We start from the raw sequence: 18155 nt of genomic DNA, 5'->3' as shown, positions 1-18155 counted from the left end.
CATAGGCCTGAATGCTCAGGACGGTTTTGGTGGGTGGCGATGAAGGTGAAGGTGGAAGTGGAAGCCACAAAGTATTGTTATCGTCGTCTCTGATATCGCATTGTCGTCAAAGGATCTTTGGGCTTGGAGTCTTGCCAAAAATTGGAGGTGATGTAATGTTTGGACCTGGCGAGAGGGCAACTTTGGCCAAAGGCGACAACGTGAAGGATTTCCTCTCTTCCGAGTCTAAGTCTCCCTAATCATACACCAAGCGCGGAGGAGATGGAGGCGCGGATGGTTGTGGATGTCGGCGTTGAAGGATGACAAAACATGATCAAGTAAACTTCAAGATCATGACAATGGCGAATACGAAAGCATCAAGCAATGTTCGCAAGCGAGTTCGTGGAGTTGAGTAGAGAACGAATAGCGAGAGGTTTCAACGCAGGGGACTTGGCCAAGAAAAGTAAAAGTGGTCGAGTAAAGGTGTTTACGGTCAATACCACCTTGACGACGGCCCGGAGTAGCCCCGCATCATCGGTACTGGCAGGTAGTGTAGTGCCGGGTGAGATGCTGGGAATCCTGGAGGTGGAAGTGATGGCAGCTGTGTTCGGTACGGATCGAATTCCGTAGGTAAGTTAGCTGCCCGAAGGCTTCTTGAGGCGAACAAGGGACTCTGGTGGGAAGATGACCGACTGCCTCAGTCAGCAAGCAGAGACGACGACGACACTAGCCGGCCGTGTTTACTCAGACAGGCAAGTCGCCAGATAGGAAGCATGCATCCATCACATCACCGACCACGGGAGTATGTAACGGTTGTTGGGTTGTATCGATTTGCATAAAATGAGGAGAGGCAGAGGCTCGAGAAAGCACAAAACCTGAAGGACATCCATGTTCTCTCGTGTCAGCCATGTCGGTGATGAACATGGGTTCTTTGCGGGGGAGCTGAGGAGTGAGGAGAAAAGGGAGACCGGGGCAGTTGAAAGGTGACACTCCGGGAGTGCGTTTTTACCCTATTCAGAACTTGACTGCAGAAGTACACAGTGTTTCTGACAGTATATTGATCTCTACTGCACTGTAGCCGCAAAACTCCCAGTCACTCGAGTCCAGTCCTTCCGTCCTCAGTTCCTCCAACTTGCAACTTGCATCGATCTCACAGAACGAACTCGGCTACAATAATCTTCCCAACGGAGAGACGGAAAGCCCGAATCTTGAGGTGATGAGGAACGTCATTGATTCCTTCCCCTTTTAAACTCGATTCATCGCATACTATGTACACCTAAAATGACGCTAGCCGGCAAGGTAGTGACCAGGCCATACCCATTCGAAATCGAGACGGTCGACCCAGTCAATGGGACGTCGCAGGCTCCATCCCCTGTTGAACATTCCACCATCCTTTCCTCAACCACCCCTCTGATCTCGCTAACTTTGTTGCTTTTTACCGTTCTTGTCTCGCTTCTTTGTCTTTGATCCTTGAGTCCACGCGTCCTCTGTTTTCTCCAGATCTTCTCAAGCCCAGAACCTTGGGAATCTCATGAGCACCCCGACCGAAACAACAGTCCCGGCCGTTTGACATGACATCCACCGACACTCGTGTTTTCGAGCTCCAAGTGTGGACTATGACAGACACCAAGAGAGACCCTTTCATACTAGAGACCATGTAAACCAGTCTCAAGCCTCACTTTTATCCCACTACCCATCCGCATTCAACTCTTCATAACGATCCACGTTTAGCACCCTTCCTTCACTTATGCCATATCGCCGATTAAAGCTACCTAGGTATGCTACGCTGTCTGCACTACGACAGCACTTGAGCCGCCTGCATACCTACCGAAACCGCACTCTTCTGCTCCTTCCCGGCTTGTCAAAGTGGTCAATACCGGCATGCATGCATCCCACAGCACCTCGCCTAACCTTCCACTCCGGGATAGGTCCTTTTGTTCACTACACTAAACTTGGAGGAAACACGTCTTAGTTTGGGCCCCCATGTACCCCTAGAATCCAACGGTGGACGGAGCATGCGTCACGAGCCTGGGAATTTAGCGGAAGGCATCCCCGACCTCAACACCGTCTCCCCTGGATCCGTCCCGAGATCATCATTTATCGTCACTGCCGCACGAATCGCAGTCCATAGTGCGTAATCAAAGGAGCTATCCCGCAGTGATGATCCTCACCGTCTATAGACGGGTGTCAGGGCAACCCTCGATGACTGCACCCCAGGCCAAGAGGGAGTACGTAACAGCGTTCCAGAGTTAAGAGTATGTGCGGAACCGTCATGCTGACAATTTCCGACATCAGTCACCGACGGGCGATGAGACATAAAGATCGATGTGAATGCTGGCTTGGCAGGGACCATCACATCAAACGGGCGGAAAGCCATGCATTTCTCCAACCTTTTGTTCCGACACCATGCTACAGAGACAGCAGACTGTTGGGTTCGAGTGAGAGAGACCCTCAGGGCTTGAAGCAAAGTCCTGTATGTCTCGGACAAAGCTTGGCGCATCACCAGCGGGAGCTCGGAGCCGAGCCGTCCCCGTCTCTCTATTGCTCACGCTTGCAGTATCAGGGGCAACTTTAAGTTTAGAATAGTGCCCGCTTTTTGACTTCACTAGATACGTCTATATGAAGGGACTGCCAAGCACCCCTGGAAAGGACCAGACAAAGCGTCGCAAACCGCTCCCGCTATTCAGGAGTCCTTCATCAGTTACCAAAGCCTCGGGAACAACCCAAGCACCGCACACTCTAGTCTAAGTCGGGAACTGCCATCCATTCACTGCCCAATCCCAGCTGCCATCCTCTCCTGGCTGTCTTCCATCAGACAAAGGCCCGGTATCTCTATCTATGATCGAAATGGTGCCCTATACCAAGTGACTGAAGGCACAGACTGCCAACGGCGGCGCCATCGTCTCATCATCACGGACTGGCAGTTACCAGCGACCATTCTTGTGCTTTGGCCTCTTCCACATGAAACCATAGCAAGTGCCAAGCCAAGCTGTTAGCTATGTATGTACACACTACACAGGCAAAGACTGAGATGCAGCTCGGAGGATGAGCGACCGAATTGTCGGATCGGGACGGGGACCGCCGTTGGGACGGATGCACATACCGTACCATTCATGCTTTTCCCAAGCCGGTATCGTTGCATACAGTACCCTTACTGGAAGGGATTCATAATCTTGAGGGGCAAGGAATGTCGACAATGTTACCCGTTGGGTACATATCGTCGTGGCTCTATACGCTTCTGGTCCTTTGGGTCACTCAGGCTTTTGAGTATATGAGTCGACACAACAGATACACTTTTTGGTTTGTGCAAGGCATTCATGACTCTCTTTCTGACTCCCAAGTCTTTTAACAGCCATTATTAGGCTGCGTGCGTACATTTCTTTCAGTAAGGAGACCTAGGTAGTTATCATATCAAGTCCAAACCCCTTCGCTTTGCTTCACCGATTCTCATTCATCACTAAGCCAGCGTCCATCAGTCGGTGGGTTGACCATTGTTAATTTCACTAGACCCTTATAGTCCTAAGTTTTGGTAATACTAAACACATACGGCCATAGATAGTGGAAAACTCGGGATCCCGTCCGCTCTCCCATAGATAAGCCACTAATCGCCTGACTAGTAGTTGGGTCGGTGACGACCAGCGAATCCCAGGTGCTGTATGTTTTTTTTTTTTTTTCTTCTCCTGTTTCCCCTGGTTACCTGAATATTTATTCTTTGTGGCGTTCGTTTGGCACCCAGCGATTCTATGGGGGAATTCGTATCCCGTGGAAGAAAGAGACAGTAGGCACCGCCGGGGGCATTTCCTTTTGACGGACGGACTTTATGCTGGAAGTTGAAGACGACGACTTTGGGTGTTCTGGGCAAAATTATTTGAGAGAGTCAGGGTCAAATGCTGGCTAGGCGACGCACGTCCAAGGAAACATTATCGTTTGAGGGAGAGGATCGTGGTTGCTGCTGGAGTAATGACTGGTGATAAAATACTTTCTCAGTGTCTCTTGAGTAGGTATACCTGAGTGTGTAGCCTGGTCGTGAGTGCATGTTGAAGTTCTTCCTTGACAAAGCCTGATCTATATCTCTTGAGTAACGGCATATCATCCGTTCGAGGAACTTGCTTCGTGACCCTGAACAGAAACAAAATCTGATGGATGGTCCTGTTCGTTCCCTTCGAATACTTTGGGGCTTCGTATCGCCAAAGCATCACAACCCTGGACGAAAGTCAAGGGATCTAGCGGCCAACTTTTCGTCTGTTGGTGTCTACAGCTCAAGTTGGTAATGATGAGTTGAAGTTGACAATAGAGTCTCGACAGTGTGGACCGGAAGGCAGGATAGGTTTGTGTGCTGGTTAGACAATATCGTGATGAGGATAGGGCGGCTACGCGCAAATTAGTGGATAGTGATCTTACAAGTGTAAGAACTGAATGAACTAAGCCGACCTCATGCAAGTTGAACTACCGGAGCAATGGTATATGCCTCGTCATGTGGCCGGCAACACGAACGAACGTCGACCAACCCTAGAGCTCATGAAGATAAAGATTCCAGGCATTGTCACTGATCAGACGAGATGTTGTTGGGCTGCCGTAGAATCTCAAACAAGGTGGTCGCTGGTCGAATGCTGAAGCATCCAGCCAGAAGTGCCGATCAAAACAGGATGGTCTTCGGGGGAAGAAAGATGGCGGTGCCGATCAAATCTGATCCTCAGCGTCCCGGAGGGTTGAGTTGTTATGTGACTCCAAGTGCCGTTACACTTCATATTTTCGGAGCGAAGGAACTAGCAACTAGCGGGAACCTTACAATCACTAGCCGGAGGCCTTGCATCGTGACCACCTATGACTATACATGGGTATGATCAACAGGAGACATCTTGCAACGTCATGTGTAGGCTTATTCGACGTTCTCGAGGCATCTAGGTGCCGGTGGTGTCGCTCGCCGTCGGACTTCCCGATTCCAGAAAAAGGTGGTGAATCCAGAGGATCGTCGAGGTATCTTGATCTCTTGTGATGGGTTAAACGACAAGCAGGTGTGTAATGAATAGCAAATATTGAAACCATTGTCATTCAGCAAACGATACAAGGATGAGGAAGATGGTGGGTATGATCATTGAGCCACATGAAAGTAAATGCATATAATGCAACGCCGGGGAGTAATGAACAAAACTGTGGGTGTACCGCGATGAAACGCGACACCAAAACAAAACCCCCAAGAGCGATCAGCTTTCCTTTGCGTGATGATACTTAAGACACAGATCTTGCATTGAGAGAGCGAACCATCGTTGCTAAATCCAGTCTGAGGTCTTCTAAGAAGAAAGACTTCCGACACCAAGGAGTGACGCCGTGTCAAACACCATGCAATATGCTCTCAAGGGCCGAGACCAATAATCTTCGATGTGTCTTTCTTCTATACAACGAGATATGTACAATGCCGGCGTTGATATCGGCGACGGTGTACTATCAGAAACTGGAAAGGTATGTCAGTCATGGTAGCCAACAGTGGCAGACATATGAGGGAGTCTTTGTGTAACTAACCTCCTCGTGGTCGCCACCGAGAATATGCAGATAGCTAGCGGAAGATCACGGGTCTTTTGCACAGAGTGCGTCTCGAGATGTAGATCAGAATGCTTTGTGCGAAGATCAACACATTGGCCGTCCGCTGGCCAGACGTACAAAGCTGTAAGGGACATTCTGACCAACAAGAAGACGCAGCGTTTCGACAGTGGTGAAAGCCATGACGTCCTCAGCACCATAAGCAGCAAAACCGCATTGCTCTGCAATCAATTTAGGATCACCTTTTCGAGGAAACGATCCATCAGCAAGGTCAAGAAAAACCTTGCGAGACGTTGATGGGCCCCGAGAGCCAAAGACGCGGACCAGCATACCGACAAGATTACTCTTCTCCGGGGCTAACGCGCTCACGACCACGAAAGGCGAGGCACCATGATTGGCGGGATTAGCATCATTCGTACGGGCCTTTTGCATACTCTCAAGACTGTCGAAGGGCTCCAGATTGAAATCCCTGGCAACAACTGGCGACGCTTTGAAGCCGACTGTGTAGATCTTGCTCACCATCAGAGCTTTAAGCGCAAGGAGAGAACTGGCAGCATCGTCGGAGTTTGAAGCAAGAACCACGGCGGCACGCCCAGAATAAGCCGAAGGAGCAAAGTCGCGAGTGAGTGTACTCAATATCCCTTTCCAAGCAGCATTTTCGAAGACCAAAACCGTGGTAGGTGGGAGACCGGATTGCGACAAAGCAACGGAACCTATTGACTCGCTGTTTTGGTGACGTCCTGGACTGGACGGTGCTGAGGACGGTGCAGGGGAAGCAGAAAGCGAGCCCTTAGATTGAACCACAATTGTGTCCACCATGCCAATAAGCTTTACTGAATCGCTGAGAATCGGCCCCGTTCCATTGTTGATGGATGCAAAAAAGGCACTATTCGAGATCAAATGCTGAAAAGAAACAGCCGGATAGAGGTAAGCACCACCAAAGTTCTTCTGGTTGCACCACGCTTCCACAGAGGCGAAACCTTTGAGGGGTCTCTCCATGACAGAGAAGTGGTGGGGCAGACCTAGTTCGTTGAAACACTTCCCATAGAAAGGTGCCTGAGGGGTCGATATGCGGCTAGAGGGGGTGTTGATTCCGTATATGTTCTTTCTCGGCAGTTGTCCAAGTAAGGACAAAGCCTGATTGATTTCGGAAGCACTCAACTGACCGGGAGCGGCGATTATCGGTAATAGAGGATGGGTGATGGGTGTGAAAACCCGGTTCAAGGTCCGAGAAAACTGTCCAGTTTCGCCCATGTTGACAGCAGATAGTGGCGGCGCATCGGGGTATTCTGCCTTAATCTTAGAGCGGAAGTACTCCAGTTCAAAGTTTTCGTTGTGGTCGTTAATAATGGCGATCATTTTGACGATATCCGCAAACCGTGCTGATTCCCGGAACGTTGCTTCTGCCCTTGCTGATGGCCACTTGAAAGTCCCAGAGAAGTCGTGAAATGCGGACATGATGCGACTGCTGCCACGCTGCTCATAAAGCCTCCTCCTGATCCTCTCCGGGAGCCATATCTCGACATCGATGTACTCCACTCCCCACTGGATTGCCCTGTAAAGGTACTCGTAGTATAGATCAGGATTGTCCATCGGAAAACGCCCATTTTCGGCCATACATCTGGTGGTGAAGATGATTGGCAGTTCTGTCCTTTGACGGAGCAGCATCACCTGTTCGCCGACATAACTCAAGCTGGGAACCGGAGCATAAGTTCCGTCAGCGAGTGGCTCTTTCAAGAGATCAACCCTGATCTCAACAGCATCTGCACCCACAGTTAGGATATCGATATTCGGAAGGGCAGCATGTACGTCGGGGAAGGTTGTCGAAATGAAGTATGTCCGTGGTTTGGCCATGAGGGTTTCGTGATGATTCAGCTGCCCAAGTGTGTGAGAAACAAAACGTGAAAGGTCCCGTCTAGGACAAAGTGCCTCTGTGTATAGAAATTCGTAGTCACACTGAGCGGAGAGATATGCGTCTGGAGGCATGCCCATGCTGGTACAATGGACGTTGATGGCGACGATCGAGGTCCTGTCCCGAGCTGCAATGTCGGATTTTGCCTGTGTTGCGGCAATGCCAACCACCAAATCCCGATCATCTGAAGAGACGTCTTTGAACCCATTCCTCACCCGGTAAGATTTCCCTAAGACTTCGGCAAATACAGCCACAATTTTCTCCTGGCCCTGGCCAAAAACAATCACGGCTGTTCTCGTATCTCCATTGCGAGGCCCTCTCAGAAGCGGGAGGTTGCCAACCGCCGGCGAAGTTGTCCTTCCCTTGACCAGGTCGATTGCTCGATGAGCAGGAATAGTGCTTGGCACTGGCGCCGATATAAGTGCCGGTGCCGGCTCTGCCTGCTGTATGCTGACCATTTTGTGGATCTGAGCCGAGTTCCACCGAACATGCGAAATGATCCTGATGCCTCGGAGAAGTCGTCCGGTGGGGTGTCCACGTAGATGTTCGTTTGAGCTTATGGTTTTTGTTCAAGGGCACCCGACCACCTGATGCCAAAATCCCACCCAGGAAACCTAGTGCGCATGGCCTTCACGATAGTTGGTTTGGAAGAGGTTTGCTGTTTTCCACGCAGTCCTTCGTCATACGAAATGTTGTTGACGGCAAGAGATTCTTTGGTCATGCAAAGACCGAATTCGCATTGATAACATGTGTTGATGAGGCGAACAAAGGCTGGCTATATCGGAAGTTGATGTCAGACTGTGTTGGTATTCATGTCCTCGGCATCTGGTTCGAATGTCCTTTCAGGCTTTATCGAGTGAGATGCAAGGTGAACGATGAGAGAAGACGCCAGACAGAAAAATGATGAAAAGGTTCGGCACAGATACGGATCAGGGGTCGCTGCTCCAATCGATATTCTGATGTATGGGATGAAGTTGATAAGAAAGGCCAAGCTCCAAGTATCGGTTGTGGCGTCTTCAGCGGGGCCCAAGCAAGCGGTGGAAAACAAAACAGCCGCGAGTGGTGCAGCTGAGGTAGATCAAGGTAGCATCCGTCAAGACGGGGGAAAAAAGGACAATGTCAGGAGCAAAGTCAGTAGGTCGGGCGAAGGTAGATGATGCGTACCAGTGAAGCTCCGGATTGTTGTGGCCTTTGGTCTTATCAACTTCTCTCACCAGCCCCGGGGATATCGGCCTCGAACTCAGTCGCAGTGCCAAGCAAGGTCAGAACAAAACATTCCGCCGAGTGCTTGGTTGGTTTTGCCGTCTGAGAAGACCCCCCTTTCCACAGCCCGAGACTGTTGGATCAGCCGTCAAACCCAGCCAGGGCCATGCAATCAGCATCCACGGATTGTCGACGGATTACCGATGAAGCGCGTGCTATGTGGCCAGATAGACCAGGGGGTTGGCCGGGCGGATAGCGCGCGGGACGGGGTGGGAGAGAACTGGGAGGACCAACTGGGAAGACCAACTGGAGAGAGATAGGCTGTCTAGTGGAGAGACTTCAAGTGGTTCTGGACGACCGAGACACTGGAGCAAGTGCCTTGTACCTCTCTGTCTCTTGACTGGAGGGAAAACGTGGGAGTGAGGTACTTGGTGCAAGTTGGAGATATGTAGGAGAGGAGGCGGCTGGTTGCGAGATGTCCCACCACCCTTGACTCCAGATCTCCCAAGAGGATGGATGCTATCACGGATCTCGACGAGACCAGACGTGTAGGATAATGATTTCTTTGGTCGTAGAACATGATGTGGAGGACTGAGTTCCCAGCTACTGTAGACAGGAAATAGCAAGAAAAGGACAAATAGAACTCCCAATACCAAACACGGTGAACCCCGAGATTCCCACTTCAGTCTGTGAATATGGCCGTTGACCCACTGGAGTCATCGTCGGGGTCAATGCTGGAATCCGGGGCAGGAACAGTCCTGGGGAAAAAAAAGACAAGGGGGAGCCGAATTTGGGGAAGGCGTGACAAGGGGTCCCCGCAGTGACTCCGCATTCTGGTTCTAATTTCCCGTGTAAAAGTCCTCCAATAGAAAATCGTTTCTTTCATGCACTTCCTTCGATTGTCAGTTCTGACACTTTCCTTGGAAGTCTTCTTCAAGCGTGCTGCCTTCCAAAACTGGACATGAAAAGACTGGAAACCTCCCCCTTGGGGTCATCCTTGCCATTCGCATTCGCTAAACTAAACGTGCTTTCCATGTCACGAATCCTTGGATATTTCGAAACGTAGGAATTGGGTGTCGGGAACCTTGAGGGCCGAGTGCAGGCAGGCAAATGGAAGGCCACTGAGTGCAGAGGAACCTCAAGTTGGGGTCCGCCTCCCATCTCTCAGCCCACGTAGAAATGAGGTTGATGCAACCACCTAAATATCAGAAGCCAGTGCTACCACATTGGCCTGTCAAACTGTCGGGCAGATAGCATAGGTACTCGAGTCGTTCTTCGGATCCAACGGTCGGGACGCCCGTATCAAACACGGCTGCCTTCCCTACATGCCTAAAGCCAAAGCCGCTTTCAGCCTGAATTGGATGCCAATGTCAAGGGGAAACTGAATCTTCTTCTTTTGTATACTTGATATCTACCCGGTTCTGCCTCAGATTGGACTGTGACATGAGACTTCTTTCAACGATTTGTTTGGTTCCACAACCTTTGATTGCTTATGAGTAGGTATCGATGAAAGTCTGAACAATTGCCCTTGTGTTCATGAAAGTTTCGTTGAGTGTTCAAGATACCATGATGCCAAGCGTTTGGATCCACTGAAGGGTCGACCAGGTAGCATCTTACACTTGTGTTGATATGTGCTCTTTTAAGAGGATGCTAGGAACCCGACTTTCATCCAACTACCCCAAACGCCATAGTGACAGTCGGCAACAATAAACCCGAACCATATAACCTGTCACCGACATCTCGAATAATATCGGGCCGTTCAGTGAGGCGGAGCAGATGACGGCGTCTCGGGCATCTCTTTCAAAGCACATCCCACCGATACGCAACCGCCCACTTGCCCTTATCACCTTGGTCATCTTCTTCTTCCTCGCCCAAGTCAATATCCCAAGCAGGTGGTGCGATCGCTACCATAGCGCCGGGTACCAACGGCTTCCTGCCCGGCTCATCCGCACCTTCCTCCTCTCCTTCCGGCTTGCTCTCAACACCAGCACCACTTCCACTAAGCCCCTCCATTCTCCCATCACCAGCTAGCAAAGCCCTATAACTCCTGGGTACTTTGGTTCCATTAGGTCCACCAATCATTGGTCGACCAGTAACAAGTGTCATACTAATCCCAGGTCCGCACTTCTTTACGGTCTCGACGGCAAGGTGGGCAGTAGCGGCCACGGGAGTCGGTTCAGTACTGGAGCCTCCCTTGACCTCCAGTAACCATTCTCGTAGTTCAGATGCTAGCCCACCGGGCACATAGCGAGCGCCTCGATGACGCTGGGGCGAGAAGATGTCAGGAAGAAGGGTATGGTGAACAGAGACGTCTGGCGGAGGGTCTGGGGGACCGGGTGATTTGGGCTTGAAGCGAGGTGCCCTGAGGAAGGGATTTTGGCCCTTGGGCTTCATGGATGTTGACCACGAGTTTCGCCTTGTGTGTTCATGGTCGTGATCTTCTGCGTCTGTATTTGGTTCCACGTCAGAGGCATTTTGTGGATTTGCTCTGGGAGTGTGGTCCTCATCGCTCCCGTGGAATCCTCCTAAGTCTGGGTTCATCCGCTGATTCTCGTCCGCATCATCATCCTCGTCTTCGCCCTCTAGACCCTCCTCGGACTCACTGCGGTACTCATGTGAACGAATGCCTCGAGGTGGTAGTGAGGAGAGAGGTTCACTTGAGTGACTGCCGGCAACACTCTCGTCTACCTTTTCGAAGTCTCTGTCACTGGAAGCAAGCGGGCTGGAGATGATTACATCCTTGTCATGTTCCAGTGCCCTTGGCGGTGAAGAACCCTCATCAACCGCGGACTCTGCATCATCAATGAGTTCCTCCACTTCATGACCTTCGCACTCACCCTCGTAGGGAAGTGGTGGGCTACTAGCCTCCACCTCTTCAACATCGAGGTCAATAACCGGTGAAAGACGACGTCGCTTGTATGACCGTTCCCGGTCCAACTCATCCGCATCTTCTTCCTTGACCTTGATCGGCGACTGCGAAACGAATGAGGAGTCAAACTCGATCGGCTCTGGATACTCTGGCGCCTGCCCTGGCCGTGTCACCGAGCCGGGATAGCGAGCAAAGGGTGAGCTTTCTCCATCTACAGGCAACAGATCGTCATCGATGAACTCCAGCGTAGATCGACTTCGTCTCTCTGGGACATTGGTCCGGCTTCTGATGGAGCTTGCTATGGCGGATGGCGTAGAGGATAAGCCCGCAGAGGTCCGGTACGACGGTTTTGGCGTCGATGAAGCTCCGGCATGAAAACGTGGAGTTGCATGGAACTTTGGTGCTCTGCTTGCTGCATTTTGTGGTGCCTGGTTTGGATCTGGTGTCTCTTGGTTTTGTAACCGTTGCGAGGATGCATTGGCTTGAGATTGTTTCCTGCCAATAAGGAAGCGAGAAGGCGCAGGCGTTCTTGGAGGACGGTCCATGTCGATGTCGACTACCTAATTGGTGACCTCTTGCCAGGCTGCACTGGGCGAGAGGCTTGACTCACGGTTGGCGGAGGGGACATTTTACTAAATAAGTTGCACAGAAGAGCATCATAAGGAGGATGTATCGGGGGGCTAGTCGGAAAGGAGGATTTTAAAAAGAAAACATCGATGTCGAGCACAGCGGGCCCATGTGGAAGAACCTTGTCGGGCAAGATGACCGGTTTCTTTTCTGATGTGAAATGGGAAAGTGAGTGTCTTGCAGTTGTCAAACGTGAGATGTAAGTGCTTAAACCCTAACCCTGACACTTGGCGGACCAAATAAATCCCGTCATTTATGGCACCGTCGCGTACCCCCCAGTTTACACGTGCGTCCGCGGTTCGCCGAGCGAAAGACGCGATCTTCACGTTGCACACAGAAAATGTCCAAGCACGTCTGAGGAAGCATGACTGCGTCTGAAAACTGCATGTTGTGATCTCAATACCAAGACCCTAGTATCATTGTACATATATATCCAATAATCCAACAACTGTACAATACACACCGCGACTCCCGTCTTCTTCACAAACCGACCCGCATTGCGGACCTCTTTGGCTCTGCTGCCTACACACTTACAAGCGACAACCCGGGACGAGAAAGATATCCACGCCCGGTACTTCGTATTCTTTTTAGTCACCACAACAAATCGAAACAACTCCAACGTCCTCAAACTCAGTGCCAAGTCATCCCACCAGATTATGTCTTTCTTCCATACCGGAGCCTCCTCCGCTTCCAGTGACGCCGCCCCCGTCGTCATAATGTCCACCTCAACTCCAGCTTTTTCCTTTGGCCAAGTCCAAGATCCCTCCTCCTCCTTAAGCAACAATCACAATCACAACCACAACAATAACAACAACAGTAGTGATACGCCAACGCCGTCGACCTTCCCCTCTTTCACCACCTCCTTCTCCTCGCCATACCAACCCCAATACCGACCAAAAATCAGCTCTCCCCTCTCTTCCTCGCCCATCCGACCATTCGATTCAATGTCCCGATCTTCACCACCAGGTTCACCGACCTCGAAACCACGAGGGATCTTTGGAGGCCAGTCACAATCATCACCTATCTTTGGGTCGTTTTTGCAAAGTCAAGGACAGGGACAGGGACAGGGACAAGGGCAAGCCTCAGGTCAGCATGGACAGGCAGATGGAGCACAACAGCAGTTAGACGGGGGGAACACCAACAACAACAACAAATTCCTAAAATACAACTCCCGGCCCTCTCGACCTATGAACCATCCCTCCTTCTCCTCCAACCGCAAAGAAGACCGACGGCGTTTGTTCTTGCAGAATGTGAGGCAACGAGCGGACGATAAGGCGTGGGAGAGGAGGGGTGGAGAGAATGAGGTTTGTTTTCTTTTACCTACTCTCTTTCTCTCTCTGTATTTTTTCTTCCCTCTTTCTTTCTTTTTTTCTTCCATGCCTTCAATCCTTCGATCCCATACCCCAAGATCTTCCATCCATCCCTCCCATCCCATCCAATTCAACCATGCTAAGAAAGGACCACAAAAACAGCTCCTAAAACTAGAATGGCTCCGCTTCAACCGCGAACTGCGCCTCGCAAAAGAAGCCTCCGCCCCTCCCGACCCTTTCAACTCCTCTCAATTCCACACCGGTACCGGCGGTGGTGACGGTTCTGCTGCTTCTGCTCTCGAGCAAGAAATCGAAGAACTCGCCCAACTACGAGCAAAGTTCAACCACCAGCAACAATTTCTCGAAGGACTGTTGGAAGATCAACCACCAGGGACAGGGAACGGGGGAGAACAGGATATGGATGCTTATATGGCGGATATGATTGCGCGAGAGGAGGAGGTGGAGTTGGAGGCCTTGTTGGCGCTTAATCAGCAGGCGCAGGAGGATTTGAGGGCAAGAGAAGGGCAGCAGGGGCAACAAGGGCAACAAGGGCAGCAACAACAACGAGGGGATGATTATATGGAGGGGGAGGGGGAGGATGATGAGTACGATGCGCTGTTTATGGAGGTTTTGGCGCAGCAGCAACAGCAACAGCAGCAACAACAACCAAGTGGTGGTGGTGGTGGTGATGCGGGGATACAGCATCAGCACCACAATCAGGACGACGTGGAGATGGGAGGGTAAATACCATGTTGACGGTTGATAGTTTTCTTGCGCTTTGTTCATATCGTGGGGCACATATTGGATTCATAGCTTGCATTTGCATGGGACAAGGAGTTCGGGCTACATTCATCGAGGATTGATTGTGTTCGGAGACACAAAAGGAACACAGCCAATAGTCATTTTCAGATCAGAAGGGTATATGCAACAAGAATACGGTTCGGTACACGAGGGTGTGCAGGATCACTAGAGTTAATGATCTCATTAAGTGCTCTATATCCTCATACTTTAGTGCTGCTCTTGAGATGGCAGTAGATATAAGGGCACACAACAATAGACTGCCCAACATTTGTCGATGGCGACTAACTCTTCATGGTATCATACTCGCTGCAGGCTTTTGTTTGGATGTGTTGAGACAATTACTGAGGGGCGCATTGATCGTCGGGGAGGTCGAGATTTTGGGCAGAGGGCATGTCTCCGACCAAGTCGTTGGGAGGCTGGCCAGCATCTTGCATCTATACACAAGGGGTGTCAGTTGGCGGTGTCGAATGTATCGGGGTCTGCTGGGCCAATGTACCTTTTGCATCCTGTCCACGATGTACTCATGGTGCTCCTTGCTCGTATCTGCGTAGTTGGGCTCCTCGAACTTGGCCACAATCTCGCTCACCAGCTTCTGCTGCAACTCGTACCTTTCGAGATCCTCCTTGGATGTTGTCGCACGGTTCTTTTCCAGCCAGCCAGGGAACTTCTCGTGCAGTTCCTTCATAGGTTCGTACAGGATGTCCTTGTGTGTGAGCTGCTCCATCATTCCCATAAGCATTTTGCTGAACTCCTCTTCGCTGCCCTCGCCGTCAAGGCCACCCGACTGCATCTGCTTAAGCAGCTCAGCAAGGAAATCATCGGAACCCTCAGCTGCGGCAGCGGCCGTGGCTTGCTCGCCAGAGGTCTGCATGCGCTCCATGGTCCGTCGGATGGTCTCTTGGAAGGAAGCTTCGGCATTCTTGCTCGATGGTGAGGCCGCGGCCGAGGCTCTGCGGGAAGAAGACGGCGGAGTCTTGGTCGAAGTCTCGGCCTTTGGGGTGGGGATACCAGGTGTCTCGGCACCCGAAGCAGCGGCGGCGGCTCCTAGCTCCTTGAATATGCTCTCGAACTGGGCTTGTAGCTCAGGCTGGCTCAGAGTTAGCTAGAGCCGCAGAAATTGGGGTATTGCAATTGTTTGCGCCTACCGAGTTCTCGATGTCCCCGAGGAGATCAGCCATGCCGGCCTGCAGCTGCTTCGCAAACTCCTCTTCGGACAGGACATCATCTTCCCCCTTGGCACCATCTGCCCCAGCGGCGTCTGGCCTTGCTGGCCCCGAAGGCTTCTTGGCTTGAAGGTCTACTGCGGCGAACTCATCGAGCATGTCATCCAGGTCATCCAGGTCATCCTCATCCGGGTCGGACACGTCCTCGTCGAACTCGTCGACCACGGTGGCCTTCCTGGGCACCTCCTCCTTTGCGCCGGCGTTATTCGAAGCCATTGCGCGGTATGGGTGTTTAAGAATGTTGTGTAAATCGCAAAGACGTCGATCGGTCGTGGATGCGCCTCGTTCCGACAGACGAAGCAGATGCTCGGGCAAAAGGTTGACCCCACGTTGAAACACGACCTCTTTGAGAGAGGTAAAAGCGGGAAGTTGTCTGTTTGGGGTAGAAACCAGGGCAAGCTAATGCAAGGCGGAGTGGTATATCAGGAGGGTATACAAAACCTCTCTGGGATAGGCAAATTCAATATTGTGTTTTCAAAAAGCGAACCAAAACCTCCAAAGAAAGGGTGATCAGTGGGAGAAAACAAGGGAGAGAAGTCAGAGGGAGATTGACATTCAGAAAGGTTCAGATGACGAAGGGGGGGGTTTTCCTTTGCATGTGCAATTCGGCTCACTCATGGCGCTTTCCCGCATCTCTGCTTGAACTATTTACCCCACCATTGCCCGCCAGGGTACGCTGTGTGCCGAGGGACACCACCTCCAGCTTCAGACAATATTCCTTGACGATATCAGGTTGCTTGAAAACTGAAAGTAACAGGCATCCCGCTGTCATCCCATCTTCTGATGCTAGTGTGGCTGCGGATCAAGCTCATTTTGGAGTCTACACGCTGTCACCCGAATAGGCCCCATTCACTTTAAGTGAGATGGTTGACAAGCTTCGTAGTACAACCTGAAGGAGAGAGCTCCCATCGATGGCATTCACCCACTCTCCGCCTTCCTGATTCGAGACGACAGGAACTCCGAGTCCGGCAGGCAATAACTGAGCGACGGCCGCTCGGCGCAATTCATCGAACGCGTCGCCTGCCACCATTTCGACTTGCTGCCATTTGCGAACTGAAACTTTCCTCCAGCCTCGTTAGGAATCGAAAACTACTACATCAGACACAGTCGGTTCCCAGAAAGCACTTAATTCCATTCAGATTGCGCATCATTCTCCGCATATACTCCAGATATTCGAACCCTCATCTTTTCTTTTTTTGGCATTACGAACCCCAAATCACTCCCACCTCTCACCTTGCGGGGCTACATACTCCACGCTTCTACACTACATATCGCGTGGCCCATAGGATTGGATCTCTGACCTGCAGAGGACCTTTCCACACTCCACCTTCTGATCCGCGCCCATCCCCCCCGTGACCAACCCGAGCAGCTCTTCAGCCGCATCCCCACGTTTCTCGGCGCCGTCATTGCATTAGCAAGAAGCCGGCCGTGGAAGTTGAATCGTCGTCGCATTCAGCCCGTCCGAGGGATCACTCAAATCCCACGTTGATCAGCCACCGCTCAACTTTTACCGACGCCAAACCCCGTCAACGTCAACCTCATCAACCACCATGGCGCTGTGCCAGAACCGCTTGCAAGAGGAACGGTACGCCGCAAAGCATCGCGCGCAACAGTGTACCTACGTCCAGCAGACTGACAATCTTATTCTCTCCCTCTAGGAAGCAGTGGCGAAAGGACCATCCCTTTGGCTTCTATGCCCGTCCCCAGAAGAACCAGCAGGGTGTGCTCGACTTGAAGATTTGGGAATGTGGTATTCCTGGCAAGGAAAAGACAATCTGGGAGGGTGGTCTGTTCAAGCTGACCGTCACTTTCCCTGATGGTATGCGCCCTGCACCGGTCGGTGCCTTTAGCAAAAAAAAAATTACACGTGCTGACTTGACGTTTTCTGCATGCAGAATATCCCACGAAACCCCCCAAGTGTACGCCGAAAGCTAGCCCTCGTTCATCCCCTCTTCCCACGATCACATGGCTAACATGTTGGCGTCTGAGCAGGCAAATTTGTCCCCCCTCTCTTCCACCCCAATGTCTACCCATCGGGCACGGTCTGTCTCTCGATCCTCAACGAAGAAGAGGCATGGAAGCCGGCCATCACGATGAAGCAGATCCTGCTCGGCATTCAAGACTTGCTCAACGACCCCAACCCCGAGTCCCCAGCCCAGGCTGAGGCGTACAATCTCTTCAAGAAAGATCGTCAGGAGTATGAACGTCGGATCAAGCGCGTCGTGCGGGAGAATGCCGCCCCATAGATTGGGAACCCACGACTGTGAGGGTGCTTGGTGAAAAAGAGAGAGCAGTTTTGTTTTGCTGGACTGGGACACGGAGTTTAGGGATACCAATTCATTGTTTGCGGCGGCATTTGGAGGGAGTTCATTCATTAATAGCGATCCTGCGCACGATTCAATCTTCGGGCTGCTCTATATGCTCATGATCGAGGAACAAGAGTCTAAGAAAAAACAAAATTACCGACGCTGCGCCCCATGGATCAGTCCGTTTCGCCTAACTTTCGTGCTCAATACTTGCTGTCTCGGACCTAGATCTCCAATCTACCAAACTCGCGGTCGAGTTCGACCGAGGAGTAGTGGAATTAGTGGGATGAACCCTCATGAGTCATCTTCAATCGCAGATACTTCGGTCAAGGCGGGAGAGGTATGCGTTTCGAGAAGGAAAAAAAAAAAAAAGAAGAAAAAAAAGGG

The 18155-nt window shown here is 51.4% G+C and overlaps 4 protein-coding genes across 4 annotated transcripts; 1 reads left to right on the top strand and 3 right to left on the bottom strand.

Annotated features, from left to right (window-relative positions):
• Positions 1 to 5054: 5054 nt before the first annotated feature.
• NEUTE1DRAFT_75146 (uncharacterized protein) lies at positions 5055 to 7887 on the bottom strand (the record flags this gene model as incomplete). The annotated part of the gene is made up of 2 exons (XM_009849283.1): positions 5055 to 5431; positions 5500 to 7887. One exon carries the CDS (start codon positions 7885 to 7887, stop codon positions 5605 to 5607), a length of 2283 nt encoding a protein of 760 aa, XP_009847585.1.
• Positions 7888 to 10432: 2545 nt separating this feature from the next.
• Positions 10433 to 12046, bottom strand: NEUTE1DRAFT_127183 (uncharacterized protein; the record flags this gene model as incomplete). The annotated part of the gene is made up of 1 exon (XM_009849282.1): positions 10433 to 12046. The coding sequence occupies one exon, from the start codon at positions 12044 to 12046 to the stop codon at positions 10433 to 10435; it is 1614 nt and encodes a 537-aa protein (XP_009847584.1).
• A 2026-nt stretch (positions 12047 to 14072) lies between these two features.
• On the bottom strand, positions 14073 to 15799 carry NEUTE1DRAFT_119474 (uncharacterized protein; the record flags this gene model as incomplete). Its single annotated transcript, XM_009849281.1, has 3 exons — positions 14073 to 14673; positions 14736 to 15326; positions 15385 to 15799. The coding sequence occupies 3 exons, from the start codon at positions 15676 to 15678 to the stop codon at positions 14578 to 14580; spliced, it is 981 nt and encodes a 326-aa protein (XP_009847583.1).
• Positions 15800 to 17012: 1213 nt separating this feature from the next.
• Positions 17013 to 17939, top strand: NEUTE1DRAFT_56450 (uncharacterized protein; the record flags this gene model as incomplete). Its single annotated transcript, XM_009848923.1, has 4 exons — positions 17013 to 17047; positions 17121 to 17281; positions 17358 to 17381; positions 17455 to 17939. 4 exons carry the CDS (start codon positions 17013 to 17015, stop codon positions 17706 to 17708), a joined length of 474 nt encoding a protein of 157 aa, XP_009847225.1.
• Positions 17940 to 18155: the final 216 nt, after the last annotated feature.

Source organism: Neurospora tetrasperma, assembly GCF_000213175.1.
Source record: "Neurospora tetrasperma FGSC 2508 unplaced genomic scaffold NEUTE1scaffold_1, whole genome shotgun sequence".
Taxonomy (NCBI): Eukaryota; Fungi; Ascomycota; class Sordariomycetes; order Sordariales; family Sordariaceae; genus Neurospora; species Neurospora tetrasperma.
The sequence above is the reverse complement of the archived record's forward strand: the minus strand, read 5'-3'. Positions and strand labels throughout refer to the sequence as shown.